This window comes from Daldinia caldariorum (genome assembly GCF_022478825.1).
Source record: "Daldinia caldariorum strain CBS 122874 unplaced genomic scaffold F4812scaffold_5, whole genome shotgun sequence".
NCBI classification, from domain to species: domain Eukaryota; kingdom Fungi; phylum Ascomycota; class Sordariomycetes; order Xylariales; family Hypoxylaceae; genus Daldinia; species Daldinia caldariorum.
Window position 1 is genome coordinate 1,340,329 of NW_025953041.1, and position 15,155 is coordinate 1,355,483.

A 15,155-nucleotide genomic window follows, 5' to 3' on the forward strand; every position below is an offset into this window, starting at 1 on the left:
AGATAAACATGTCAGCCAGAACGGCATGACTCATTCCCTATTTGGGAAAGCGACCTTGATCGGATTATCGCGATATGGCTATGATCAACTAGCTTTGCATCGTACTTTTTCACGCTTAAGGGGAATTGCTTCACGCCGAGTACGTTTGAGAAAGAGGCTACCTATCATTAAGTATCATCCGATCGCAGAATCTACCACTCCTCTTCCTTTTTTTTTTGTTCTTTTTTCGCTCGTCCTATTAGACAAGACACCCGCGGTATTCCCGCGATCTATATCTTGCGCCTCTCATTGGGTGGGGATTATCTTAAGGGCCCGGTCCTCAGTCTTACACATATGCATGCACATGCATGCATTTTTCAGCTATCGCCAGTTCCATGGTGCCCGTGTTCAGTCGCATATGATCCTATAACTAGCTCTACCAGATAGCGCTGGGGTTGTTAATTTTCGCTCTGTAGGTAGATGAGTTGTAGTAAGGAGGTGATGTGATGCCGTTAACACATAACCGCAATGATACTTCACCTAGCCCAACGTAGGAGATGACCTTCGGTGATATCCCCTTTTCATGCTAGACTTTCAACTACTCGAGAGAGAGAGAAAATACTCATCGTAGTTTTAAGTTGAGAATAGAGTCGAATTTACCCGTCGTGAATGAGAAAATTATCCGATATTGCTAGTGTTTGTATTCATGAAATCGTGCACTCTCAGGTTTTCTGCTAACCAGTATCGCCAGTGCCAGCACATGATCGTACAGATAATAGAGATATCTTCCTTAATCCAAAATCGGTATATTAATTAGCTTACGTCGGTTGTTATGTTTGATTAGTTGGTGCCTCCAGTCTCTCGCCCCATTATCGGCAACATTGCGACAACCGCAAAGCCAGTTCTTATTCAGCCCTCTTTACATGCAGAGGTTCTACTGTGCTTCCTAAGAACGACATCAATATTCTCTCCTCGCCCAATAGCCTCGATAGCTTCCTCCACAGCCGTAACGCTCTCCCACGCGGGGACTCTGCCGTATTTTCCCAGCGACTTGACCTTCTTCGCGTTCTTTCTTTTCCTGGTAAAGCGTGGTATAAATCGTCGTTTCTCCCTCTCGCATATGATAATATCGGCTAACTGATGCATAACCTGCCAGCCTCTGAAAACCTTATCAGTTGCCGCCTTGTGCTCGGCTTCGGTCAGGACGGAGAGCTCTCGCTGCGCTTGAATTATACGCGCGCGCCGGAGATGTTTCAGAGGCTGCTTTCCGTGGTCCATCTGTTTGGAAATACCTTTGAGGGTGTAGCCTATTGGGCCGAATACTGCCGATATGTTTTTCAGTATGAATCCCGTTAATCCCATGCCGACACCCGCCAGGGCACCCTTGACTCCATCTTCTCTAGCTCCGCGTATCGGCAATCGCACAAGCCCAGTAAAACCATCGTAGATACCGTATACAAACTCATACCCTGCAGCTTTGAGTCCTGACCGGATTCCCGTGACCCGAATTGGATGTCTGACCGTTTCGTCACCATACAGACGAGGAGCGTTATGAAAGCCCTGCGCGAGCGCAAGCGAAAGATCGACAGGTGCATGCGCTAAGGCTCGGCCAGTTTTACCTATTCCCTCCTCTATTTCGTTCAGGTACTCTTCCTGGGAAGGCTCAAGCGGGGCTGATGCGGGTGTAGTCGCATAACTCGAATCGCGTTGAAGACGGTCGTTTCTATTCATATTAGAATCCGAAGCCTCTTCTGTTTGCTTTGGGAACGGGAATCCGTTTGAATTTTTGGCTAGCGTAGCTTGCTTATGCTGTCGCCTTTTCTCCTTCCTTTTCCTCCGTTCGGCTCTATTATGCGATGTTTTCGCCAGCCTGTGTGGAACGCTCCCTACCCCCTTAAACACGTCACCAACTGTCCCAACCAGAGAACCGACAACTCCCGTAACAGGTTCGCCAGGTCCCTCAAAGTCGTTCCATTCCTTATGTCGAAGTAGACGTAGTCTCTGCCAAGATATTAATCCCCGGCTAACACCGATGTAGGCTGCCAGAGCGCTAAGCTTGATACTCGTTTTCTTAACACTCCAAACTGCCACGCGCTCATCCAGAATTGAACATCGCATGGTATTCTCTCCGCATAGTGTTAAATTTTGATGAAAGGCCTTAACCGCATTCTGTGCGCCTTTTCCTTCTAGTTCGATGTCTTTAGATATCTTCTCTGCTACTTTAAGGGCCTCGTCAGTGAGGCAGAATTTGATTCCTCCTGCTAATGCAGCGGCATTCAACCTCTTGTATGGGATTGGTATCGGTCCAGCACCTGCATTGCTGACCATTGAACCCCAAAAGTGCTGATCCCCAAAGAAAGGCACAACCATAGTGGGCTTGCCGCATTTGAGTGCGATGGCAGTGGTTCCGGAACCACCGTGAATGACACAGGCCCGAACCCTTGGGAAAAGCCAATCGTGCGGAATGTCATCCAGCATGTAAATATTATCAGGAACATCAACCAGTCCCAAACCACCCCAGCCTTTCGATACCACAGCTCGAACTCCAGCCAGCTCTACAGCTTCGAAAATCATCTCCGTGAAGCGTTCGACATCATCGACTACAATCGATCCAAAGCCTATGTAGACCGGCGTCTCGCCATTTTCAAGGAACTTTAGAAGGTCGTTTGGTGGCTTGAAGGAAGATGCAAGATCGAGGAAGACAAACCCAGAGACGTCGATTTCCTCACCCCAATCCTCAGGCTTCTGCACCAGTCCTGGACTCCATAAATATGTAAAGGGCACATGAAGACGGTACGTCGCTCCAGGGGCCCATAGGGTAGATACCGGATCAAGCCCCAAGGTCTTAATTCTGAAATTATTGACTAGATCTCCCAGTCCCTGCCAGACCATCATTTCAACAAGGGCATAAGAAATGAAATTAGTATACCCTGGGTCCACGTTGGATTTCTTGACAATAGCCAACGGGTGAGGGAAAGCTTGCGTAGGTGTATAGGGAAAAGTAAACATGAGATGCAGGGGAATACCTAGAGCTTCAGCGCAATGCATGTGCGCGAAACTAGGTGGATTTGCAATGATGGCGTCTGCGATAAATGGATCCTTTTCTTCCGTCATATTGACATCGTGCGTGTCTTTTTCGTTGTCGGTCGCATTAATACAAGCTCTCCAAAATCCATCAAACATTTCCGCCATCGCGGCACGTCTCCGTCCAATATCGCCGGCTTTCACTGTTTCGAGGGTCGGAATCATACCGGGATTTTTAACCATAAAGGCCATCAGTTCTGAAGGATCGCCCCCGACAGAGAAGAATTCCAAACCCGAATCTTTTTCGACAAAGTCGCGAAAGGCTGGATGAGTAGCGATACGTACTCGATGACCATATTCCTCTTTTAGTACCTTTCCTATCTTCAAGAACGGTTGAGCATCGCCTCTAGAGCCAATAACCATGATTACTATGTTCAGTTTGGGTACGGTCAACTTTTCTGGTGCTGTCGTGGCAGGTGATGGTGACCGTGAGGAGGCTAGCCGTTTGCCAGTTTCCCCTTCTTCCGCTCTCTTAGGCGCAACTTTCTTCACAGCAGTACCAATCGCCTTTGCAAGGTATCCGGTATTAGTAATGTCATTCACTGTGATGTTCAGCCGACCATCTTTCTTGGATACTTTGCCCTTCGTTCGATATAAATCATTTACTACTCGAAAGCACCAGGATCTATCATAGGATGTTCTCCGCTTTGGCTTTCCTGGGGAGCCATCTTCACGTGCCTCGGCAGTGATTTCGCCATCTTCATCTTCAGACGATGATGAGTCTGATGTATCCTCGTCATTTTTCGCGTCGTAACCACGTCGCAATGCCATATCAAGTATAGAAACATTTGTTCCTGTTCGTCTCATAAGAGGGGAGGCCGGAAATATAGAAGTCGAACTTTGGTTTCGTTGGAGGTTGGATGAAGACTGCGATAACTTGGGAGGTGGCCTTTTCATGGGTTCTGACCTAGACTTGCGACCTTCAGTGGGCAGGGAACTTTTAAACTGATCTGGTACTCCGTCTGATAAGGCTCTTTTACGCGAAGTAGGTATTTCGCATTCATGAACTTGATCTTGTTCAGATGTCTCGGCATTTATCGGTGCCATTGGAGGCTTATCTAATTCGACTGGGGGCATTATTAGATTAGTTTATTGAGAAACGAAGCTGATGCTTCATATTCTTCATATGGGATTATTGTAGACGAGACTACGAATACAGCAGCGGCTTAAGTTAGAATCTCATGTCTGTTGAGACCGACCTAGGCAAATAATTAACGGTGACGTCGAGACCGAGTCATCATTGGCTTCGGCCAAGCCTTAGATAGGGTTATTCAAGGTCGCGGTCTGCAATTTTGCAGGTGCGGACACGGAGTTAAATCATGAGGCATTGTCCCTCGAAAGGTTTGCGATATTATCAAATGCATGGTTAATGATATTTAACCAGAGCATATCTGAATGATGCTTAGGTGGATAATATAGAAAGGTTGATTATACTATGTAGTAGCTTAAAAGTCATGAAATAGAAAGAAATGATACATGTGATTTTGGTTGGTGAAATAGAAGACATATGTACCTCTTATGGGCAATTATTTAAGGCTCTGACATCACCGAAGTGGAAGCTAACTGACACTACTGACGCCACATGTCAGGGCAGACTCCGCTTATAGATTGGCTGATTGGATAGATCCTCATAGATTAGATCCCTGCACGTCGTACTAGTACTGGTTACGGAATAGCGTCTACGGATCCGTAGCTCGGGCAAAATTCCCCGGAATGGAAAGCTCAACCAGATCTTGCCATATATTAACGGGCCAATTAAATGTAGTTAGCTACTTCAATGTTCTTTTTATTCGATTTTTCATATATTAGTTCATCTTAAATGCTGCCATGACGGACATATAAATGAAGTCTCGAGCTAGGTATATTAGGTAGGTACCTGGTAGTTTATTATGCTCCCAACCTACATTACCGATTATATTCCAAGATATCTACAACAGTTCGGTATGGCGTTTGCGCAAATACCAAGTTCACATTTCCTCTCAACATCTCTTGGTACCTACCTAAGGTTAGCTTGCATGTTATACGAAGCGTTCTCGTGCGTTGAGCTGAAATCCTCAGCCCCCAATGGAACCTCGAGCGTAGCATCGAATGGCACCCCCATCCGTCAGTAGCGTCCCGTGATGGTTTTACATAGGAGGTAGTAGGTAGTAAACTGCATGGACAAAAGAATACCTGGTTCTTCGTTCGATTAATCTCCAATGGGGAGGAGGGCGGTTATTTTTAGTTTTTTTTCTTCTTCTTCTTTTTATTTTCCCCTTTTCCCTCCGATTTCCTTCCGCAGCGTTTGGGAACCTTCTGTATGTAGTTTTTACTGCGTTTCGCCTCGAAGTTCGGGGTTCTGCTTCTGGTGGTATACGTATCCATTCCCACGTCGCGCGCGCCCGTAGCTTGGCGTTTCCTCGTTAGTAGACAAGACGAGACGTAGACGTAGACGCAGTACGACCACGCTGACGGGACGGAACATGGCTCACAATACGGCTCCGGAGTTCGACTCCAACGTCGTCTGCCCGCACAATTCGGACGGGAGGGGCGCGCCTGTTTGTTGGGACTGCGCCGAGGGAGGCCGTCTCGGCCGGGCCGGAGAGGACTCGCCAGCTCCAGAATATGACGATGCTAAGAAGAGATTCGTGCTCAGGGGTGGTGGGAGCAAGATCCTTGACAACGGAGCCTTAGCACCAGAACTTCATCCGCCCGCGGAAGGAATCGAAATCGGCTCGCCCGATCCTCGAACCGTCCCGCCGGGAAAGGAGGTCTTCCATGAGCCCCAGACTATAAACGCCCTGGATGATTATACTAAGGACAAACATGACGGTTGGAATGCGGAAGCGAACGAGAATGCTGCCACCACCACCTCTAAACCACAGACTATCCTCGGGTTTCGAAAGAGAGTATTCTGGTTACTCTTGATCTCCATGTTTGTAGTAGCGTTTGTGGGAGCGGCCGTCGGCGCGGCAGTAGGAGTGACCCAAAGAAACCAATCTATTAAGGCTTCGTAAGCGGATATCTTCTAAGCACCTCCCAAATATCTCCATCGTCGACGTGAAAAGCCCGCTAACAAAAACTCCGAATCGATAGGTCGGCTACACCATCACCCGCCGTAGGCGAAAATCAAGTAAGCAGCAGTCTTGCTTGTATTATCCTCTAGACTTCAGTGTTATGGTAGGCTTACTACTATCGTCCGCTACTAACTCAACCAAGACCACAGGCCCCTCAAATCCTACGACCACTCCCCCAACTACTCCCTCCTCGTCATCGAGTACGAGCGGCAAGCCCACAGCTACTCCAAGCGCAGCAGCGCGCAGCTGTCTCGGCGCGGACGGAAGCATATACACAGACCCAGGCACAGGGGCGAAGTTCCGAATCGAGTGCGACGTAGCGCACCAGGGCCGCGATATCGAAAACCTCAAGGCCTCATCGATGCCGGAGTGCGTGTCGCTATGCGCCAAGAACACGCGTTGTACAGGCGCTATATGGTACGACGTAGGACCGCAGGGGACGGATCTTAATTACTGCTGGCTCAAAAGTTCCATGGACGATAGCGATATAAGATCTACGACAGACGCGCAATCGGTAGTTCGGTTATAGTAGGGGAAAAGATAATATTTATTCGTCCGAGGGGATGAGACTCGCATCATGCGCCTTGACTTCCCGACGCTGAGTTTATAACCAAGTAGGTAGGTACCTAGTGGGTAATGATGTGGGAAGCAATGTACCTATTTTATGTATCCTAACACATAGTCTCACTGTAACCGAAATCATGTAACAAGAGCCGTTCTTTTCGACTCTGATAAGTTTGTCAGTATACAGTATTATAAAAAAGGGAGGAAACAGGGTCAACTAGTACATAGGTAACTCGTATGTAATAGGAGGTAGTATAGAATATGAACGACATGTCGCGCAATATTAGGACGCGTAATGCGAAGAGAATTCAAGTTGAGAAGTCGTATTCTAACGGTTTTCTATGATACATAAACGCGCCATTTACTGATGGGCAGCACCCATTCGTCACAACCGCAACTCAGCTTATACTTAATAGAATAAAATCTGATTTAAAAAAAAACAGGGGATCACTTATACCGCAAATATGAAGCCCCTTTATCTTCCGCTTCGAATGAAATCTAGCTTATGTACAGCTTAAATCTTGGTTAACCACTTCTCCTTCTCCATCGTAGGCGTTGCTATAAAAGAAGCCAACAGCGCGCCGATTTCGGCCAATAAAACGTTCACCCCTGGATAATAGGTAGAACACATTTGCATAATGCCGTTACCTGTTCTCTATTCCTTGAATCATCTCAAGTCAAGTATATCGTTAGAGAACAGAGAGAACAACTAATTCCTCATAGGGAAGAAAAAAACAGTTTATGATCCGGGCCTGCTTGGTAATGGCCTAGGTCCGACAATTTGTCTCCTCCCAGCCCCGATGCCTGCGGACCCCTTATTTTGGCTGTCGCCGCCAGTATATCCGCTCCACTGGCTGACGTCCCACCGTCCACCAACCCCACCGCCAATACCATCTACACCATCGCCTGCTCTGACCGCCTTGGCCGTCTCTCGCTGCGCTTCTTCCCATTCGCGCTGTCTTTGCCGTTCCATCTCCATCTCTCGCTCTAGTAGGGATTTGCTAGCCCAACCGCCAGCCTTCGTCTTAGCTTGCGAATCGGCTCGTCGCCTGTCCTCAGCATCACGTTCTGCAGTAGCCTCGAGCTCGCGGGAATATGTTTGCTGAGGAGGAGCAGGAGCAGGTGCCAGGTTGGAGGAGAGGAAGCGATCCGTACGATTACCGTTGAAATTTGGGGATGGAACGGGGAGAGGTCGTGACGTTGGATTTGGGCTCGAACCACCAATTACATGGTTATTGAGCCGGTCCGGAATGGGTAGGGGCCTACCCTCTCCAGTTCTTTGGGGCTTAACGGGAACAGGCGGTGGTTGTTCTCCTGTACGATTGGTCTTTACCTGTGGGACCAATCCAGGAACGGGAAGTGGACGCGGCGGAGGCGGGGGAGCAATATCGTTCTGTTGTTCTTGCTGTTGTTGCTCTCGCTCTCGCTGTTCTTGTTGGCGTCGGTTCCATTGTGTACTAAGGAACTCGCGCTCGTCTTTCGGTCGCCAGGAGTCTTGGCGACTTGGTGGTCTAGATTCTGCCTTTTTAGGCCGACTGCGAGACCGCGCTCGGTTGGGCAACCGCCTCTGTCGCTCTTCCTCATACTCCATCTCCCTTTTCCTTGCTAATTCTAGTTCTTGCTCCAATTGTTTTATGCGATCGCTATATCTACCTTCGCCACTCCTTTGCGGCGCGATACCGTTTTCGGCTTGGTATTGGCTCAGGAATTGACCTTGTAATCGGGTGTCGTTTTGTGCTTTCGCACGACGGCGTTCTTCGGCTAACCTCGCTTCTGCTTCCTCTTCCTCCCTCCTTCGCTTTTCCTCTGTTATTTTCCACTGGCGTTCCTCTTCCTCCCATCGACGCTTCTCTTCTTCTGCCTTACGCTTTTCCTCCGCGCGCAGTCGCCTCGTTTCCTCCTCCCATCTGCTCTCCTCTTCCAGCCGTGCCCGTTCCTCTTCGGCTTCTAACTTGGCCTTACGAATACGCTCCTCCTCTTCCGCTTGTAACCTTTGTCGTTCGGCCTCAGCTTCCTGCTCTTTGCGCTTGCGCTCCTTATCGGCCAAAGTCAGGACGTGGGGACTGGCGCTCGTGATCTGCCGCCGCCCCCCGAAGGATATACCTAGATTGCCTTGGCTCGCACCGCCCAAATAACCGTATTGCGCAATATTCCACGCGGGGCTTGTAACTCCTTCCAGGTCTCTCTTGCTCCAACTAGATACGGACGGTGACGATACACGTTCGCTCGCTGAGGTTGGACTCTTGGTAGGACTCCAACGTCCCAAACCCGAGTCGCCAGTTTTTGAAGGAGTTATACCCGACCGTGAGCCATAGTTGGACGAATTGTTACTGGCATTAGACAGTCCTCTGTTGCGCGGTGTTGTCGGACCAGTACTTTGCGGGCTCATGGTGGTAGAGACTTTTGCCTTCGGTCCGATAGGGGAGGGAAATGCGGAGGGATTAATAGCATGCGCGGCACGAGAGAAAGCGCCTAGACATTGGAGGACTTGGGCAGGGTCTTTGCGCTCGTATAAGTCGACCGTGAGAAATACGTCGTGATCTTGTAAGTTCAGGGGTGGCGACTGGCAGGCACGAAGGAAATGGGAGATGTTCTCCATCTGCATAAAGGGCATAGAGGATTGTTTGAATTTAACGCCGGGAGGGCCAATGGCGAGATTGACAAGTCTTGAATCAAGAGAAATCGTTAGTCAAACCAGGGAGACATAGTAGGATTGGGGTAAGAGGTATGCTTCAACATACTTGCATAGGGCAACGCCATCCTTCAGCCCGTCGAGAAGATCGTTGGATGGAAGTGTGGTACCTAACACGCTCTCAATCCACGACCGGGCCTCGTTCGCAGCGGCGGGTGTGTACTTTTCGAGGCGCAACTTTCGCAAGTCCTTATCCAAGGACGTTACTGATGCCATGGTATCTCACAACTCTAGACGCGTGGATCCGATGCGCAGTGGTTGCTGGGTTTTAACAAATAAGTATCGGTGATCAATTTGATTAGATAAACTAGTCATTAAATGTGCGAAATAATTATTGACACAATAAGTAATTTATATGAGGTATGGAAGGATGTAGTGCTGTGTTGGCTATAGTGATTTCACGCAGTTCGGAGAATTGTTACTGGGAATGGAGGATGCGCGAGATGAGATGAGAGATGAGATGAGACGTCACCAGCGACGTGATTGGCATGCGGGCTGAAGAAGGAGTGACAAGATGAAGCTGCAACAGGTAAGGGATAGTGGTTAAAAACGGTATAAATTATGAGAATTGACGACGCGTTGAACTTTTGAATAGTTTCAACTTGAGCGGCCAGGCGTCTATTAAGATTAGGTACATGTAAGAAGTTGAGAAGACAGTTGCGCCATCTTAATGAGGAATATGAAGGCAGCAGGTTTGCAAGCCCCCACTACCCCCATTGCATAATTGGGAAATAGGTACATATGTAGGCTGCGCGACAGGGATGACGTTTCCCATCGGCATAAATCGATTGGATATTACTTACATTGTGTACGTATGTGCTGCAATATTCTGCGATATGTGGGTATACCCATGTGGCGGTGCAAGATGCTTATCTTATCGTATCTTCAATAATTCTGACGTCGACGTTCGACCTGAACTACATGTTATCGATAATTAAATAAACCTTGTCGCGTCGATAGCTTGGGTAGCTTCCAATCTCATAGCTCCTGGTCATTAAAACACAAACCTCTACAAGATATTAAAAATATCGTTACCTACCTCTACCGGGTTTTCTGGTCAGCTATGTAAATATACCTATTCCAATGTCGACCATAAAGCAAATAGGTCCTATACGAAAGGCCTGGTATCAGTGGAAAGCTCTCCGTCTACCGTGGAGGAAACGGTTTCTCGTCGGTAAGCTCCTATATCCTATCAGCTCACCCAAGTAGCCTTTCTTTTTAATATAAAAAACAAAAAAAAAAAAAAAATTTACATGTTTATTTATTTATTCATTCATTTATTTATTTTCAAGAATGATTAACTTACGTTCTTTCCCTTTTTTTCTTTTCCCTCTCATTAGGACTCGATCTTCAAGGCAACACATATTGGGAATTCCGCTTAGTCCGCGGCGATCCCTCCGCGCCGGAATCCCGGCTCCGGCGCATCGTCCAGTATCCGCGCTCTACCCACTACAGCGAGGTCAAGGTACCGCCTGCATGGCACCAGTGGCTACGCTACATGCGGGACCAGCCGCCAACCCTGGACGAGCAGGTCGGCGATATCGCTCGTCAGGAGCGTATTAAAGCTCTTGCTGCTGAAGCCGATGCGCGCTGGGAGGCTAAGCCCAGCCTGATCGACATGCCGGGCCACGAGAGGGGCCAACCGATCCCTCCGCTCAACACCGGTCGCACGCAGCCCCAAGAGCGTGCGGCCCGCGAGTCTCCTACGCGGAACGAACGCGAGGAAGTCACCCAGCAAAAGGACGATCCCTGGAAACGCGCACGAAGCAGCGGTCCTAGTGAAACTTGGCAACCGGAAGCATGGAATCCGATGCCGGTGAAGAAACAGTGAGAGAGGTGTGCAGAAAACCCGGACGATGTAGCTCTATAATGCTGCTTGCGCAAGCAACATTATCTTTGTATATCATAATAACGTTATCATGTAAATAGCGTAACCAGACGGCAGCTATGGGTTCCCATGTTACATTAACAGACACCGATGCCATCATTAGAGCCGCCTAAGATTAAAATGAAATAAAACACTAATTCTTTCCACCCATCTCTGTGTAAATACGGCTACCCTTAATCATACCTACCCTCTTCAGTTTCATCGGAAACCCTGAAACCAAAGACTACCTTCTTTTTCCGCGCTTGGGCCGTGCGCACTCGGGACAAACCCATTTACCTCTCGGTTTTGATTTGATACCCACGCATTTCCAGTGAAACCATCCGTACGAGCAGTCTTGGTTGCCACAGGCGATCATATCGCCGGACTCCTTGCTCCTGCAAAGACAACATAGCTTCTCGTCGTCGTCCTTGTCCCCATCTTCATCTTTTTCCATTACATCCGCGGCCGTCATGAAAGTTGCGTCAATATCACCTAGATAGGGTTGATCAGTACTCGTCGACAAGGTATGGAAAGGTCGTTTTCTGATATCATGTACATACCTTCGTCTTCATCTTCGTCCATCGCCTCAACTACTTTGACATCGTCTTCGTTGCCCTCCATTTCGATTAGTTCAAGTAATGCCCGTAACCGCTCCCCTGACATTTCTAAAACCAGGCGCGCCTCCACATCTGGATCCTCCATATTCATTCGACCCCTCACCGATGTTTTTTTCCTTTTAATCTTTGCCTCCCTCGCGGCAATTCCTTTCTCAACAGCTGTCCTAAGGCCTTCGCTCAGTTTTCCATCACCTTCACACCATAGGATCTGAAGCAAGTTTTCAAGCAATATGGACACTTTCGCGTTGTCTTCGACTGCGATGGTGTTCGCAGGATAAGGAAGAAAACATCGTTCCATGATTTCGGTAGTAATGCCATCAGCGTCTTGCCAGGTGCGGTCAACTTTGGCTGGTGAAATGGCTGATGAAGGCATTAAGAGTAATATGATACCTTGTAGCGTTGATATTTGCGACTCTAGTTTGAGAACCGATGTTCGATTATTTACAAACGCGGTAAAGATTGGTAGAGGAAGGGATTTGACTGTAGTCTCAAACCTCTGATAAAGCTCAGAGAGGTCGATTGGAGGCCCTGGGAGGTAGTGGCAGAGATGTGACAACTGTTTCTGTTATTAGCCTAGGTTTTCATCATATACCAATAACGCTGAAGAAATACATACCAAGGAGAACAGACGTTGTCGAAGAGGGATTGATTCTACGTAGGCAGGCTCCAACGCTTGGAAATCCGGATCTCCTAAGCCGCCTGAGATTGTTCTTCGCTTTTGCGGGGTCGGCGGTTCAGATGTCTGAGAAGAGTAGACCGATTCGTCGTCCAACCAGCCTCCAAAGTTACCCTTTTCGATGTTCACTGTTTCGCGCTTCCTCTTTTTGGCGGTATCCTTGGGAGCTTCCTTGTGTTCCTTTTGCCAGATTTCCTGAAATCGAGAACTCGCTGCGACACTGCCATCAGCAAATATTGCATCCATAATAGATTTAAGCCCTCCCGCAGACCGTCCAGAACGCTCAGCAATGTAACCCGCCAGAATTGAATCCCGGAGCAGAGGACAGTCCGCCTCGCCACTTTCGACATCCAGTCTATGGCGCTCTATAAGATCTTGCTCCAGCAGGTCCATCATGAATTCGAGCCAATGTCTCCAGTATCGCCAACGGTTCGGATAGAGGACACTGCAATTAAATGCCCAGCCGACCACATGGAAGAAGTCCTGTGCTCGCCGCCACAGACCATCTTGGTGATGCCGACGTCGCATATGCGCATAGGTACCCTCTGCAGAATCATCGTCACCGCCGTAACCTTGATCGTCAGAATATGAATCCGGTGTTCCACTTCGCGGGGTGCTAATGAAACGGAAAGCTTCCTTAAACCGACCATTGATAGGTCCTAAGCAGGAGAGAATATTTCGCAAGTAGACGAGCGACTCGGCAGATACCTCGGACCAGCCTTCTTCTCTCGGTCTAGTTGTGAATTTCGGGTGCACGACGGCGGTAGCGAGTAGCGATAGTTGACTCGGCGGGGGACAGTAATAAGGATCGTTTGGACCTCCGCGACTGGATGACAATAGACTATTGAGAAGATTCAGAGTGATTAGATCTAAGAAGCAGATTGTGGTTAGTTGAAACTATCTGCCGTTAATCCGACCAAGGAAATAGGGCATACATAAATTCTCCTCTAAATAGATTTGGCAGTGCTGCTTGAGTTCCGGCGGTAGCTGGTTAGCCTTGCTGTAGGATTTGTCTGTTGCATCTCCACCGTTGGCGGTAGGACTGCCGATTTCTGTTGCCGTAACGCCCAATTGCTTCCGTGGAGTCTCGGTTGCTGTCGCGTAGGAATCGGGTGAAGAAAGAGGGGAAGAACTTGGCTGGAGTGTATTCGGTGGCATGATGGTGGAATTCGCGCTCGAATCTAGCTTAACGCGTGAAGACGTCAAGAACGCGACGAAAGATCCCCGGTAAGTTTTTTAATAGACATACTGATAGTGGATTAAAGACTGGTGGGGTTCTTAGGTGCAGGTAGCTACCTTTTACGTGGGGCGCCACTAAAGGCGATCTAACGTTACACGGCAGTAGGGACTACCTGAGGTACATCGTATTGTACCTACCCTAGGAGGTATTGTACTGTGATGCGCACTTTCTAGATTCTAGGTTAGGAGGTACATATGTACTTTCCCCCTTATTTAAGGTGACTTTTCTCTATCGTAATAGATTTACGCCATATATAAAACCGCAGAGGCATGATGTATACCTAAGGCAGGTATCCTTAAATTTTTAGTTAAAGATAACTTCCATATAGGTACGCTAATGAGTAAAGTAGAAGTCTAGGTGCTTGAATGCATTTGTTAAAACGATGTATATTCGCACAGTATTTTGGCGTCGTTACGCAGTTAGATGCGATACGATGGATGTGATGTGGTTGGTACGTTTCTCGATTCATTAGCCAATAATATGTATATGGCAATCATCTACCACATACCCGTCAACTAGAGAGTTATTCACCTTTACATGTTAGCCTTCAAAGCTTTGAAGGCGTCATCCCTACTTCCAGTGTATCGCGCCTCGGCAGTCTTCCAGTTGATCACCTTCCAGATGTTGTCAACGTAAGCAGCTTTTCCGTTGAGGTATTGGAGATAGTAGGCGTGCTCCCACATGTCTACGCCGACGAGGGGAGTGTCACCTACGACAACCGCCTCCTGGTTTGCGAGAGTCACGATGCGAAGCTGATCGGTGACAGCTTCCTTGACGAGCCACTGTGTCGTCGTGCAAAATTAGCGAGTGTCTTTGATGAAATGACGTCGTCAAGCAATAAGGGTAAGGGTGGGATAATTGGAGAAATCACTTACACCCCAGCCGCTCCCTTGGATGCCTAGCAGAGCTGCACCGAAGACCTCCTGGAACTTGGCGAAGGTACCCCAAGTACGCTTGATAGCAGCCTCGAGCTTAGGAGCAACAGCATCAATCCTCGAGTCGCCAGAAGAAGAAGGAGCTAGACCTTCCCAGAACAACGAATGATTGATGTGGCCGCCGCCGTTGAAACGGATAGCTGGCAACTGGGCCGCAGCATCCTGCAGTCTACTCTCCGCCTGGGCCTTGGCATATAACTCAAGAGCCTTGTTCAGGCTCGTGATATAGGTCTGGTGGTGCTTAGTGTGGTGCAGCTCCATGATCTGCTTGGAGATGGCGGGCTGCAAAGCCTAGAGACATGTTCTGATCAATATAAAACATCCTGTTTACCTGGAGGAGCAAGATACACTGGCTACGACTTCTAGTGAGACTTACATCGTACGCGTACGGAAGAGGGGGGAGCGAGTATGTCTTTGCGGCCATTTTGAGACGTGCGCTGGTGGA

At 48.4% G+C, this 15,155-nt stretch overlaps 6 protein-coding genes across 6 annotated transcripts; 2 read left to right on the forward strand and 4 right to left on the reverse strand.

Moving 5' to 3' along the window:
- Positions 1-216: 216 nt before the first annotated feature.
- F4812DRAFT_423278 (glycosyltransferase family 1 protein) lies at positions 217-4,539 on the reverse strand. The gene has a single exon (XM_047933745.1). It carries the CDS (start codon positions 4,138-4,140, stop codon positions 889-891), a length of 3,252 nt encoding a protein of 1,083 aa, XP_047791799.1. The 5' UTR covers positions 4,141-4,539; the 3' UTR covers positions 217-888.
- An 836-nt stretch (positions 4,540-5,375) lies between these two features.
- Positions 5,376-6,933, forward strand: F4812DRAFT_423281 (uncharacterized protein). The gene is made up of 3 exons (XM_047933746.1): positions 5,376-6,055; positions 6,139-6,175; positions 6,262-6,933. The coding sequence occupies exons 1-3, from the start codon at positions 5,526-5,528 to the stop codon at positions 6,646-6,648; spliced, it is 954 nt and encodes a 317-aa protein (XP_047791800.1). The 5' UTR covers positions 5,376-5,525; the 3' UTR covers positions 6,649-6,933.
- A 40-nt stretch (positions 6,934-6,973) lies between these two features.
- On the reverse strand, positions 6,974-10,050 carry F4812DRAFT_423286 (uncharacterized protein). The gene is made up of 2 exons (XM_047933747.1): positions 9,425-10,050; positions 6,974-9,349 (listed from the first exon to the last, which is right to left on the reverse strand). The coding sequence occupies exons 1-2, from the start codon at positions 9,589-9,591 to the stop codon at positions 7,423-7,425; spliced, it is 2,094 nt and encodes a 697-aa protein (XP_047791801.1). The 5' UTR covers positions 9,592-10,050; the 3' UTR covers positions 6,974-7,422.
- Positions 10,051-10,363: 313 nt separating this feature from the next.
- F4812DRAFT_332073 (uncharacterized protein) lies at positions 10,364-11,470 on the forward strand. The gene is made up of 2 exons (XM_047931568.1): positions 10,364-10,549; positions 10,716-11,470. The coding sequence occupies exons 1-2, from the start codon at positions 10,459-10,461 to the stop codon at positions 11,204-11,206; spliced, it is 582 nt and encodes a 193-aa protein (XP_047791802.1). The 5' UTR covers positions 10,364-10,458; the 3' UTR covers positions 11,207-11,470.
- Positions 11,347-13,834, reverse strand: F4812DRAFT_332080 (uncharacterized protein). Its single transcript, XM_047931569.1, has 4 exons — positions 13,471-13,834; positions 12,476-13,404; positions 11,803-12,415; positions 11,347-11,734 (listed from the first exon to the last, which is right to left on the reverse strand). Exons 1-4 carry the CDS (start codon positions 13,691-13,693, stop codon positions 11,487-11,489), a joined length of 2,013 nt encoding a protein of 670 aa, XP_047791803.1. The 5' UTR covers positions 13,694-13,834; the 3' UTR covers positions 11,347-11,486.
- On the reverse strand, positions 13,833-15,134 carry F4812DRAFT_470416 (superoxide dismutase; the record flags this gene model as incomplete). Its single annotated transcript, XM_047938977.1, has 3 exons — positions 13,833-14,557; positions 14,651-15,001; positions 15,087-15,134. The coding sequence occupies 3 exons, from the start codon at positions 15,132-15,134 to the stop codon at positions 14,309-14,311; spliced, it is 648 nt and encodes a 215-aa protein (XP_047791804.1). The 3' UTR covers positions 13,833-14,308.
- Between the last annotated feature and the right edge of the window lie 21 nt (positions 15,135-15,155).

What these genes read in the sequence shown, in the direction of transcription:
- F4812DRAFT_423278 (XM_047933745.1), bottom strand. Translation starts at nt 4,140, where the DNA reads ATGCCCCCAGTCGAATTAGATAAGCCTCCAATGGCACCGATAAATGCC.
- F4812DRAFT_423281 (XM_047933746.1), top strand. Translation starts at nt 5,526, where the DNA reads ATGGCTCACAATACGGCTCCGGAGTTCGACTCCAACGTCGTCTGCCCG. An exon ending in AACCAATCTATTAAGGCTTC is followed by an intron (nt 6,056 to 6,138) that starts GTAAGCGGATAT and finishes CCGAATCGATAG; the next exon opens with GTCGGCTACACCATCACCCG. An exon ending in CCGCCGTAGGCGAAAATCAA is followed by an intron (nt 6,176 to 6,261) that starts GTAAGCAGCAGT and finishes AACTCAACCAAG; the next exon opens with ACCACAGGCCCCTCAAATCC.
- F4812DRAFT_423286 (XM_047933747.1), bottom strand. Translation starts at nt 9,591, where the DNA reads ATGGCATCAGTAACGTCCTTGGATAAGGACTTGCGAAAGTTGCGCCTC. An exon ending in GATGGCGTTGCCCTATGCAA is followed by an intron (nt 9,350 to 9,424) that starts GTATGTTGAAGC and finishes TCTTGATTCAAG; the next exon opens with ACTTGTCAATCTCGCCATTG.
- F4812DRAFT_332073 (XM_047931568.1), top strand. Translation starts at nt 10,459, where the DNA reads ATGTCGACCATAAAGCAAATAGGTCCTATACGAAAGGCCTGGTATCAG. An exon ending in GAGGAAACGGTTTCTCGTCG is followed by an intron (nt 10,550 to 10,715) that starts GTAAGCTCCTAT and finishes CCCTCTCATTAG; the next exon opens with GACTCGATCTTCAAGGCAAC.
- F4812DRAFT_332080 (XM_047931569.1), bottom strand. Translation starts at nt 13,693, where the DNA reads ATGCCACCGAATACACTCCAGCCAAGTTCTTCCCCTCTTTCTTCACCC. An exon ending in CTATTTAGAGGAGAATTTAT is followed by an intron (nt 13,405 to 13,470) that starts GTATGCCCTATT and finishes TCTGCTTCTTAG; the next exon opens with ATCTAATCACTCTGAATCTT. An exon ending in GACAACGTCTGTTCTCCTTG is followed by an intron (nt 12,416 to 12,475) that starts GTATGTATTTCT and finishes TAACAGAAACAG; the next exon opens with TTGTCACATCTCTGCCACTA.